Below are 11,742 nucleotides of genomic sequence, written 5' to 3'. Positions count from 1 at the left end.
TTCTTCAATACGCTTTATGCGCTCCATATTTCACCGCCTCGTAAACGTCGTAGGCGTTGATTAAAAAATCGTAATAAGAAGTTATCTAAGCGCCTGCGTGTCGGCAAGCAGCCGCGCACCGTCTTGACGTCATAAAGTATAATGCCTCTACTCGTGTAAATTCGTGTTGGTTCTTTTACAACGCCGATTAGTGGTGCCCTCGCGCAGGGCGTGAGGAGAACTATGAAATCCATGAGCCGAGCTGAGAATCGAGTGCGGCAGTTTTCCAGCCTCCTCGGTGTTGCTTTATGGTGTATCAGTGAGGTACGAGGAAGTGAAAATGGAAGGTCGCTCGGCGACGGGTATGGATTTCGGCAGATGATTAGCGAGCACGTTATCCCCCCCTGTCTAGTAATGAAATGCAAATAAGAACGAAATTCATCATTGTGATCAAACGATGCGGTGTAGTACGACGGTATTTCGGTGTTAAAAAAAAGTATTCCGGCAGTGAGGGAAGGTGTGCTGGTAATGTAAAGTTTAGTGGTCTTCTACAATGGTGGATAACAATTGCATTATCGAGGGAAACGTCAAGTTTCGGGATGGCAAGAAGGTGAGTTTAGTTTCGTTCGACAATGTTCGGCTTACGTGCAAAAATTATCACGCGAGAACATGTATCGCCTTTAATTCACTCTCACATACGCTCCGCGACGCTTTCGACAAAACAAAGCCACCGAACACAATATATAATCCCAGGGCTATTGTATTTGGGCATTCTATCGTACAGCAGCCTTCGTTATTTGACCTAGTATAATTATCCGGGTACGCTTACGTATGAAACTTCGATACAATTCGATACCGCCGGCTGCACATTTCCGATCATTTCATAGATGTTCCAAAAAACAGGCCCAACAAATGATGTTGCATGAAAAGGAGCGAGAGAGACAGAGAGTGAGTGAAAGGCTCCAACCGAACGTTCAAAGTCCGTGTGATTACAATAATGCAGTTTTAAAAACACCTTATCACGATAATAAACATATGCACGTGACTGCTGGAAATAAAAGAGAGATTTTTTTCATACTTACATTTTATTCCTTTCTCTTCACTCGTAAACGTACGTGGGTGAAAAAATGTTTATTACATCATAAACAGATACAGGACCCAGATTACGATGGAAAAGCATATTTACTGCTCTTACTAAGTAAACAAGTCATTGGGTTTAGTGGCCTTGTTTTTTCACATACAGCAAACAGAACGTAAAAAAAATACCAGCTGCAAGTTATTATCTGTGATTAATCACTTGCAGGAAACAATATGAAACTCCTTACAGTCAAGTGCCTCGTTATCTCTGCCCTGCTTACGCTGAGCTTATCATCTTCTTTTTTTCCTTTTAAATATATTGTGAATTTCACTATGTGAAGTCTTTGTACATTCTTCTTTATCCTTAAGCTCAAAAAATTTTATCCTGTTATTATATATTATGAAAAATAACTGGCTACAGGGCAAAACTTGATTCAACGAATGATCACTTATTCACAACAATTCCTTATTTTCAGTGGAAGTCAAGGTGGTGCGTCATGAGAAAATTGTCCCCTGTGGCAGGTAATAATATGTCGACATATGTTATGTTGTTTTATCAAATAAATTGAATGTAGAAATATAAAGTCTATATTATTAGTAGGGTACATGTGTTTGAAAAGGTTTTAAAGTAACTTCCCACTTTACATGTTATCACAGTTGCCTTTCTTACTAATATACCAAGTCATCAGCAATTGAAAAAATCCAAAAATTTCACAATAATATCTACGTGTGTATTTATGGATATCTTGAATACTATCTCAGTTGAGAGATAAATCTTTTAGATAACTTAAAAGCCAAAAACAAAAACTCAATATAATCTACTTCTTATTATTCATAAAACCAATTTCAAAATATCTTTGAAATAAATATATTGGCTTGCATTGTTATCATTAATTTAAAACACTTACAATTAGCTGTTACCACATTGTTTGCAAACAAATGTTTTCATCGGCAAAATATACGCCAGAACAAGCATTGCATAAAATGAAATACTGACATTTGCAGGCCTTAACTTTAGTGATTCTCAATCTTGTTATAAATCCGTTTTTCCTGATTAGAATTGATCACAAAATTTGTCAACTAATTCTTGGTGTAGTTAACAGTGAAAAATCACCTACACCTTAACATTGAAAAGTATGCACCCTCTTGAAGTATGAATAAAATGCTCAGGAGGAACAGTAATTGACTCATAGAAAACGACTCTTAGAGTTGAATTGAAAAAACAACAAAAGCCTGGCAGCTCTTTGCAGTAATTACTGTATGTGTAACAGTATTGTGTTTTCTTGCAGTAAGCATTCAGTGTAGCCTCATTAGAAGTATAAAGAAAAAGAGAATTATGTGTTTTTAATCAGCCTCTCAGTATGTCTGCTTCATATTTGTGTTACCACAGCAATTCATTCTTCGAATTGGTTTTATCAAAAGTCTTTACAATTTAACGAATGTAATAATTCTCTTTATTAAAGTATGTGTGCATAAGTGAAAATGAATATGTACAATAAGCCTTTATCCTTGAAGTTGGTATGCAAATATTAATACGTTATTAAATACTAATATCATAATAATCCTTCAATACACTAAGCTGTATAGAGTTTTTACTTAAAATCAGCAACGTATTTTGTATTTTTCAGACTGCTTACACTTACAACTTTACGGAGATAGCAAAGACCGATACAAACAAGGTCAAACCAAGGCCTCGCTTAGCTTACAACACTTTCTTGGGGTAGAAAGTGGATTTACCCTTGACAAAGAATCTAACACAATTGCCATTATTTGCCAAGATGTTACGGTAGTTCTTGCTTTCGATACTCGTGAGAGACTAATACAGTGGCAAGTCAAGATATCCAACAATTTGGGCGAAGGTTGGTTTCTAATATTACTAAATTAATGTCCTGATACTTTTTTTTTATTCAACATTTACATTTGATAATATATCATTGAATTATTGACATTGCTGTAGCTTTTATGAGTTCTAAATTTTAAGAAGTGGAAAACAAAAACACTTTGGCTATACGTGTTTTGCACTATTCCTTCTCATATTTACGTAGAGTTTGCAAACAAATTACTGACTAGACAAGTGGGATTATACAAAAGAGAATTGATCACCTTGAGACTTGTCATTGTCAATTTGCTATGCAAGAATCTGCCTTTTTTTCATACTGTGTAACTGAAAAAAATTGCATGACGAAGTATACGATTTGTCTTCAGATCAACAATTCCTGATTCTCATCTCCTCGGCACCGACAAAAGCGAAGCTTTTAAGCGGCCCAGCACATATGCACATACAAAATCGTCGCTTCTGTATTACCACTGGAGTACCGCCAAGGCTCGCTGGGGTTTGGGAAATTGCACATCTTCGTCGTTATGGGGTCGTTGAGGGAAGATTTTGTTTTGAGGGAGGCTCAAGATGCGGCCGTGGAGAAGGCCTGCACGTTCTTGTTACAGATCAAGGAGATGACATTATAAAAACCTTGCAATTGGCAGCCGAAGGAAAGCTCAGTACTCGAAAAAGACCAACTGCTCGTGAACTTGCAGCATGTGACAGTCCCAGAAGGCAATTTTCTCGATCTGAAACAAGGGTTAGTGATTCCTTTCCATCATTGCTGTATAATACAGGATCCTACGAAGGGCAGTGCGACAACTGCAAAAATGAAGGCTCGCCGTACTGGTCCTCGACTGAAAGCAGGCAGCAGACAGATTTGGACAGTGATTACGGGTGTCGGGATGCTTCCATATCAGAATTACATGATCAACCAGGAGAGTGGCACAGCTGCTCAATTGTCCAAGGAAATAATTCAATGCTTGAAAGATGCTCCAGCTGTATCAGCAAATTGGGAACACTTTCCAAGTCATCTACATCGGGCACAACTTCGACAATGACTCACTCTAGTAGTCCTGCTCCACTTGGGGGTTGTCAGCAACCACTTCGAGCGTTTGACAGACTGTCGCTCTCTTCCTATAGCAGCAGTAGTCATGAAAGTGATTACTCGGTGTCCCAACAGGCAGAGTGTCATTGCGTGTCTAGTAAAGTTTTCCAAACTCAAAACCCGCAGAACTTTGCTCCTAAGCAGTTAGTCTCTCCTCCCAGACCGCCGAAGCCACATTCTTCGTGTGTTAGAAAAGCTAAGAAGCCTCCGATGCCACTTCCACAACCAGAATATCCTTGTTCTTGCTCAACAAAGCCACCAGCAGTTCAAAACAACATAGCCAATACAACTGGGCCATATGAAAACTATGATGTTCCAAAAACAATAATTCGCCACGCATTGTCTATGGAACGAACTTCATCCACTGATCAGTATTACGATACGCCTAGAAAAATCAAGGAAATTCTTGCGTTGCCAAAAATGTATGCAAATTACGACACTCCGCTTGTGCCACAAGCAGTTGCTTTACAACAGTGTGGCTGTCCTACCAAGCTGACTTCTCAATCCCCGCGTACATCCGCTTGTCCATGTCACAACGTAATGAGCTGGGCTGGTTTTGTTTTACCCTACTGTCGTCGAGGGGCAGGCATTGTGTTAGATGCCGTGCATCCAGTACGGCTGTCTGGTGAAGGGAAGATGCCGGTTGTGAACGCCAATGGAGAAATAGCGGTTTATGCAACAAGTGACAAAAGTACTGAAGATGATCATGGTCCTGAAACTGCTAAAGAAAAGTGTGGCTGTCAGAGTGAAAGTACCGGAGTTGATAACAATTATGCAAACATTGAACCGGTAATAGATACGCAACCAGAATCAAAGCAGATAAATTATGCAAATATTGATTTTACCCAATCTTTAGAACACTATGAAAACAGCAAGGATGTTTTAGCCAAAGCAGGAATATCACGAGATGAGGCAGCCAAGTTTTCCGAAGAGTTGAAGGAATCTGAAGCTTCCGAGGTAAATGAAAATACAAAGTTCTGCACCAAATGTGGGCATGCAAAAGATGGAGAGAATGATTACTTGATGATGAACCCAGAGAAAGAAATGCCGAAGAAGCCGTACCCTGGGTACTTAGCGATGCAACCGGCCCACAACGCTTGTTCCAAAGAAGTTTTATCCAGAATTTGCAGCACCGGAAAGAGCAGTAGTAATCCAACTTTGACTGGATCCCAATTAATAGAAGGAAGCAAAAAAAGATCTGAATCTGAATATCGAGTACCTGGATCAGCGATGTTATCTAGTCCCTACCTCAGGCGCCGACTCTTGGACTCCGCAAATAGCACAGAGGCTTCTGGTAATATTGGTCTACTAGCAAGGAAGAGATCATATTCTGCAGAATCTGCACATTATACGAATGACGAAAAACTTACTTTGTTCCCTTCAAATCTGACAATTCACAAGTGTTCCAGCGAGGCTGATAAAGAGTTACTGATGAATAAAGATAGACGAACTTTGTGCGTAGATTCAGAGTCGAAACCTTATCACGACAGCGAGGAGACTTCCGCGTCATCTCCTCAGCCGTGTTCAATAAAAATTCGACGCTCATCTTCTGTACCATCAAAGACGGGACATAACCGCGACTCTTCGAGCAGCAACGACTCTGGCGTATCGACTGGCTCTCTGAGTCACAGAGGAACTGAATTTGGGGAATTCGAACTACCCATAATTACTACTACTTCAGCAAGAAGACATTTGATATCAATATCCCACAAAAGTACCCCTCCAGTCTGCTTCCATAACAGTCTACCAAGAAAATCAAAATCCAGTGACCCACTTCGCGAGCTTTCCTTTCAATTTCAAAAACTAAAAATACCAACGAAATCTTCATCTGCCGAAGGAGACATACCTGCCTGTGTTCCCAAAGGCACAAAAGGTTTCAGTAGCCCAGGCGAAGTATCCGCTACACCGTACACAGATTCTCGAAGTACAAGCAGCGGTACATCCGATATGTCTGATTACATCGAAACATTATCTTTGTCCTCGCATTCATCATCAGATACCCCAGACAATCTTAGGTAAGATATACTTGTAGAAGTAAATTTAAACAAGAAAATAGATAAAGTCTATTTGATGTTCAATTTCATTGGACATAACTTTGTCAACAGATTGGGTGGACGTCAGGTGGCCACAACTCTTCGGCCGCGTAGCGGAAAGGAATATTATAAAATAGATCGGAGCATCTTGGTGGAACAAGGCCGTACATTGACAGGGCCAACTTCCAACTATGCCAATATTACACCTGTCCTTGAAAAAAGTGAATCTCCGTCACCGGGATATATGAGCAGCTCGTCATACGATCAGCCGCAACCAGTGCGTGATCACTTTCTCTTTCCTGAGGTAAGTCGAGTACTTTTCAGAGACGAAATTAAGTGCTCAATATAATTTTATTCAGTGTGAGAACAATATTTACAGGAAGTCAAAAATTTTTATGTTACCCTACGAATACGAGGAATTCATTTGGAACTATGCAAATATTGACAGAACATTTCGTTTAGCTAGATGTCCACTTAATTTCATTCTTTCAATGATGTACATTATTTACAACCCTAAGTATTTTTACAACGCAATTTTACATCCAGGTATTAACTGTCCGAGTGATTACAGTCAACTGACCATTTTAAGTGCTAGCTCTTGTTCGCACAGAAGTTGAATTACTCATCCTGTTTGAAATGGAAGCATTGTTTTTTTCCAAATTACAGCAGGCCTGAAAGCATTGAAACAATTCACAAGGAAGGAGAAGAACCTGAAGTTCCTAGTATTTCCAAACACGGTGGACAAGAGTATTCAAGGTAGAACTAATAACAGAGCTGCAATCGGTGTTCACAATACTTCATACTGAAACCAGGTTTTAATATTTTCATAAACTTTTAAACTTTCCATTACCTCGTACTATTGCCTGCAATTGCGATTTCAAAGATATCAATTTTCTTCTGTCGCTTTGTTATTTATCCACAAGTACTCCTTACTATATGCCAACTAACAGAAGTCGAGCATCTCCCGGCATCGAAGTCATTGTTTAGTTATAAAAGATTCGTATATTATACACGTGGAAGTACAAATTCTATGGTAAATTGATACATATTTGTATATGTCTAGTACTGTTCATTCTCTGAGGGCACCCAGCTGTTTTATTCAAATAGTGCATACGTGAAAACTGTCTTAAGGGAAAAAAAACGTCTAGGTTTATTAAATCCGTCTCAGAACCGATAATCGATAAGCATGATAGTTGAAAAGTTTCAAAGTATGAAATAACAAAGCTTGGTTACAATGTATAGTAAAAATATAATCAATAATATTATATACACTTCCTACAACGATTCAAACAATTTCTAAAATATGCTCAATAACAAATGTAATAATAGTATAGTAAATATCCTGCCCTAGAGTAAAAGGATAAGGTGGGTGTTGTATACTTTTTATGAGTATACCCTTTTTTGAATAATTTTTATTTTATATAAGTACTTTTATATAGCGTGATATACAGAATGATACAAAAGAATGAAGTTAAAGGCTTTTAAAATTTACACTACTTATGTACTTGATGGATTCGCCTATGGCCTGAAGACAATGGAGATTCCATTGAATATTATTTACAGAATTTATTCGTACTTACTAGCTTATTTTTAACTACTAAATACAAAATATTATAGCCTTTAATAGCTTTCTTTCACAAAATGGTAATTTATATGATAGGTATTTATAGTTTACGGGAAAACTCAAGGTAGCATTATAATGTATAGTTTATAGATTAAACTTTCTGAGCGCCAAGAGCGTATATAAAATATTTATAATATTAAGGCTGCTATCTGATATACGTGCCTCAAATTTTTAAATTGGCATGTACGTCTTTTTTTTTCTTAGAAGCGTGATTTAAGTTGTGATCATAATTTTCTACCGATTTTCTTTGACTTTTTCGGTTTTCAGATCCACAAGAAATTTCAAAGAATTACATATTTATTTAATTGTTTATAACTTTTAATATATTAATGAAGTAAAATAGTGATGTGTCGCAAACGCTGGGCCGTTATCAGCATCAAATTTTTTAGCGTACTAATAACGAGTTTTTCTAACTACTCGTGCTGAGCTTATGAGTGGTCTAATTAATTATTTCGAACGATTTCAAATCAGCCGTGAATCTCTTTTATCTCGTGTCACGACTCAGTCAAGTTATTTTGTATGACTCAACGTAATTATAGTAAAGGAATCTTGAAATCCAAAACAGCACATTAGAAAACATAGAGTGCAGAGAAGTGTAAGATTGAACATTGAAATTTTGTACCGTTTTTAGGATTAACGCAGGGTATCGGTTTTCTATAATGTAAAAATAATTCCCAACTGAATGCTAAAAATTTTACAGGCAAACAGTTCAGTAGTTTGAAAGAGCAAAACCACAAAGAGCTTTTTCCAATTTTGGATCAATTTTTCTCTTTCAGCTGGACTCTCTAACTTTACTTCTCTATATCTCTAACTAAGCATTTATGTGATATAACATCGCACCTTGATTTACTTCTTTTTCATATTGTAACTTTTTCAATTGATCTCATTCATTTAGATAACTTGCATTTTATGCGAATGCTTTTGAATACTCGCCACCCTTGGTTCTTTCGTTAGTGGAAATTAATTTTTTCAATTTTGCGACACCTTTAGGTAGCATTATAATGTTGCCCATAATGCTTAACTCGCTACGTAAAATCTTTATAAATGTATTTTAGTACGAAAAACGTACTCATGTCGTAGTTCACGAATAACGTTAATAAATTTGTACACTTGCACGGTGAAAGAACTAATGGAGATGGTGGCGGTAATCACTATTTACTCACTGTAAAACAGTCAGTTGTTTAAACATATCACAATAACCCTTTACGTACCTGTCCCTCCTACTGGTATTTCGTCTTTAGTTATTTGAAGTTTCATTAAACTTTTGGTTGAATCAATCTCGACCAACTCATATTCCATCTGATGTGATACAAAACTGATGCGGTCGTAGATCAGCACACATCTGAGTGATACAATATATACATCAAATTGTATGCAACAAAGAATTCTTAGGGTGAACTAATACAGTCTTCTTGTTCTACGAAGCTTCAATTGTAATGAATAGAATTAGCATTTCTTTACAACGATTAGTTTTCGGTACTTACTGTTCTACTAATTATTATACACTTAGATTGGCGCAACGGTAAATAAATATCTCTAAGTAAAGATGATGCAAGCAGTTAACAAAAACCGACATTTAGTCATATTTCGTATAGTCTAAGTAGGCAATCCGTAAAAAATTTTACGCAAAAAAAAAAAATCGCACGGACGTTTAGAATTGCATTGAATAATCATATTTATTTAACTCTGATGACAATGTGGACGCATGTTTCCAGAGAAAGGCAACTGATAAATGTTAGATGTTATTAAATCACAGTTAAAAAAAAAACAGAGAAACAAAAAAAAGTATTCAGACAATCAATTGAAGAAAACTGATGGTCTCTTTGATAATTCTTGCATTACCTTTTCATCGATAATATTAGAAAACTTGAGTACTGGTCAAAATAATGTTCATCACTTGGCAACACATGCAGTGTGGTGAGGTTAGTGCGTTTGTGTATCAAAAATTTGTGAAACAAATATAAATTATTGTAATGTCACCCAGGTATTGAGGTGTGTACGACGCGTAGATATATATACAATATTGTCATGTGATTAACTGTATTGCGTGAATAGAATTCTATAGAATGTAATCGAAGGAGACGATATTCTCTCAAGTATAGCATATTATATACATATTATTGTCTGTACTGTACGGATTACGAAAAAAACAAACAGTTATATCGTAGATCAGTGTCTCCCACTGAATTCATAGTTATGTCAAATCGTATTTTGCCAAACATGACTAACAGGACTAGATAAGTAGAAATTCTGTAACGAAATTGTCACACACACACACTCCTAGTTTTTCTGACCCCCCTCTGTGACAATGCGTGTAACGAAATTTAAATTAGTCTGTAAGCTTTTATATAACTTTAATTGTAAATTAAAATGGAAATCACTGATGTAGAGACCCATACTAGTCAGAAATTAAGTACTACGGTAGTAATAGTCTATTTTTAATGAATTTGTATCATTTGAAAGCCTGATACACCTAAAGGTCTACAACAATTCTTTAAGTTCCATCAAAAACTGTTGTTTGTTTTTCTTTTATATTCCCTTGAAAACGAATTTTGTTAAATTTGTAGCAATACATTTCCAAACACCATGGCAACCTTTCGACAATCTTGAAAACCCAACGAAAATATTGATACAAAAACACAGTTGGTAGAATAACCTTTCTATTAAGTGTATCAGCTTTTGAAATTCAACCAACCATATCCAAGAATTACCCAGTTAATCATAATGTAGTAAAAATTCGCGAGTATTCCTTAGTTGTGCTTGAAATTTATGTACATAGTTGCCGAGACTTTGATTGAACATTAATCTTTTTTCTCGATTTACTAGCTTTCTCTCATTTATAAAGAAAACTTCGCTTATCGTTATAATCTTTAATGTATATTAAATTCATATTTAAAATCCTAGTCGGCAATCAAATGATACTGTACGGTTTGCAGTGTTACTCTGTATTAATGCAATTTATATACTTTGTAAGATTATAACATGGCGTGCCCATCACATTAAGTAAAGTAAAGAGCCAGCTTAAAGTGGAGTTCGATACTTGAATAACGGGATTAAAGATAAATGAAGTAAAAAAAAAACAAAACAGGGTAAAATCTGTGCCATAATTATTCCAAGCATTATGGAAAGCTCTTTGTGAGCCTCATGTCCTTAGAAGTTATGGTAATAATGATGAATCAGATTGATTGATACCTGATAAAATCCAATGCACAAAACTCCACTTTTTTGTAATTGAACCCCGGACTTGTATTTCTTTCTTCGTATCTCGATGCGAATACGGAATTACCATGATAAATGATTTATTGTCGAATCTCCTCGAATAAAAAATCAATTTTTATTACCGTCAAATATATGATTTTATAGATAATTTATTGTAATGTGGGTAAGGATATAGTATTGATGTAGAGGTGTATAGTTTTTAATTTTTATTTACCATGTAATATCGCAAATTCTAATCAGTTATTACGGATGAATTTTAATACGTCGTTCATAGAACCATATACATATACATACCTACCTAAGCTTAATTTTAGGGGTGTCCAAGTGGCTGCTACTTGAAATGATTTATTATATTATATACCGTCTTATTTAACACAGAGTATACTTAGCGAATAGGCATTAAATAAATCGAATAAATTGTATTATGTATATTATTGACCAGAGAATTTATCTCATTTGGTAATGTTCATACATACAGAAATATTACGAGGATTAGCTAACGTTATTTTACAAGTGCTAATGCTGCGTAAAAACATTACAGCCATAATGTATTGAACAAACGCGCTAGATCAATCGCACGTTAAGATTGATTGCATAAATGGTATCAGAAATTTCTGATGCTTTTCTAAATCCTTAGCATAATTAGTTGCCGTATTTCATTTCCTTCGACATCTTGTTTCACGGTCTGACCCTTTCTTGTTATCTACAGAAAATAAAAAAAAAACTGAAAATATATGAATTTCAATTTCATGCAGTCTGGATTGTAGTTTATCCTTATCCTAAATTGATTGATGTACCGTAAAAATTTTTACAACGAAGCAGTCGATTCAACGAGAGTAATAAAATATAGGCTTTTGTATAAGCGTTTCGAGTGTAATATCCTTGC

General features: G+C 36.0%; 1 protein-coding gene across 3 annotated transcripts; it reads left to right on the top strand.

Moving 5' to 3' along the window:
• The first annotated feature begins 247 nt into the window (after positions 1-247).
• Positions 248-10,705, top strand: LOC124308934 (uncharacterized). Of its 3 annotated transcripts, XM_046772120.1 has the most exons (7): positions 248-589; positions 1,533-1,578; positions 2,685-2,915; positions 3,262-5,274; positions 5,443-5,995; positions 6,086-6,317; positions 6,680-10,705. In XM_046772120.1, the coding sequence occupies exons 1-7, from the start codon at positions 533-535 to the stop codon at positions 6,686-6,688; spliced, it is 3,141 nt and encodes a 1,046-aa protein (XP_046628076.1). In that variant the 5' UTR covers positions 248-532; the 3' UTR covers positions 6,689-10,705. The 3 variants fall into 3 exon arrangements, with proteins under 3 accessions (XP_046628076.1, XP_046628070.1, XP_046628086.1); XM_046772114.1 differs by having other exon boundaries at positions 3,262-5,995; XM_046772130.1 differs by lacking the exon at positions 1,533-1,578 and having other exon boundaries at positions 533-589; positions 3,262-5,995.
• Positions 10,706-11,742: the final 1,037 nt, after the last annotated feature.

Source organism: Neodiprion virginianus, chromosome 1 (genome assembly GCF_021901495.1).
Source record: "Neodiprion virginianus isolate iyNeoVirg1 chromosome 1, iyNeoVirg1.1, whole genome shotgun sequence".
NCBI lineage: Eukaryota > Metazoa > Arthropoda > Insecta > Hymenoptera > Diprionidae > Neodiprion > Neodiprion virginianus.
Note: the sequence above shows the minus strand (reverse complement) of the source record. Positions and strands in the feature narration are given on the sequence as shown.

What these genes read in the sequence shown, in the direction of transcription:
- LOC124308934 (XM_046772114.1), top strand. Translation starts at nt 533, where the DNA reads ATGGTGGATAACAATTGCATTATCGAGGGAAACGTCAAGTTTCGGGAT. An exon ending in ATCCAACAATTTGGGCGAAG is followed by an intron (nt 2,916 to 3,261) that starts GTTGGTTTCTAA and finishes ATTTGTCTTCAG; the next exon opens with ATCAACAATTCCTGATTCTC. An exon ending in GATACCCCAGACAATCTTAG is followed by an intron (nt 5,996 to 6,085) that starts GTAAGATATACT and finishes CTTTGTCAACAG; the next exon opens with ATTGGGTGGACGTCAGGTGG.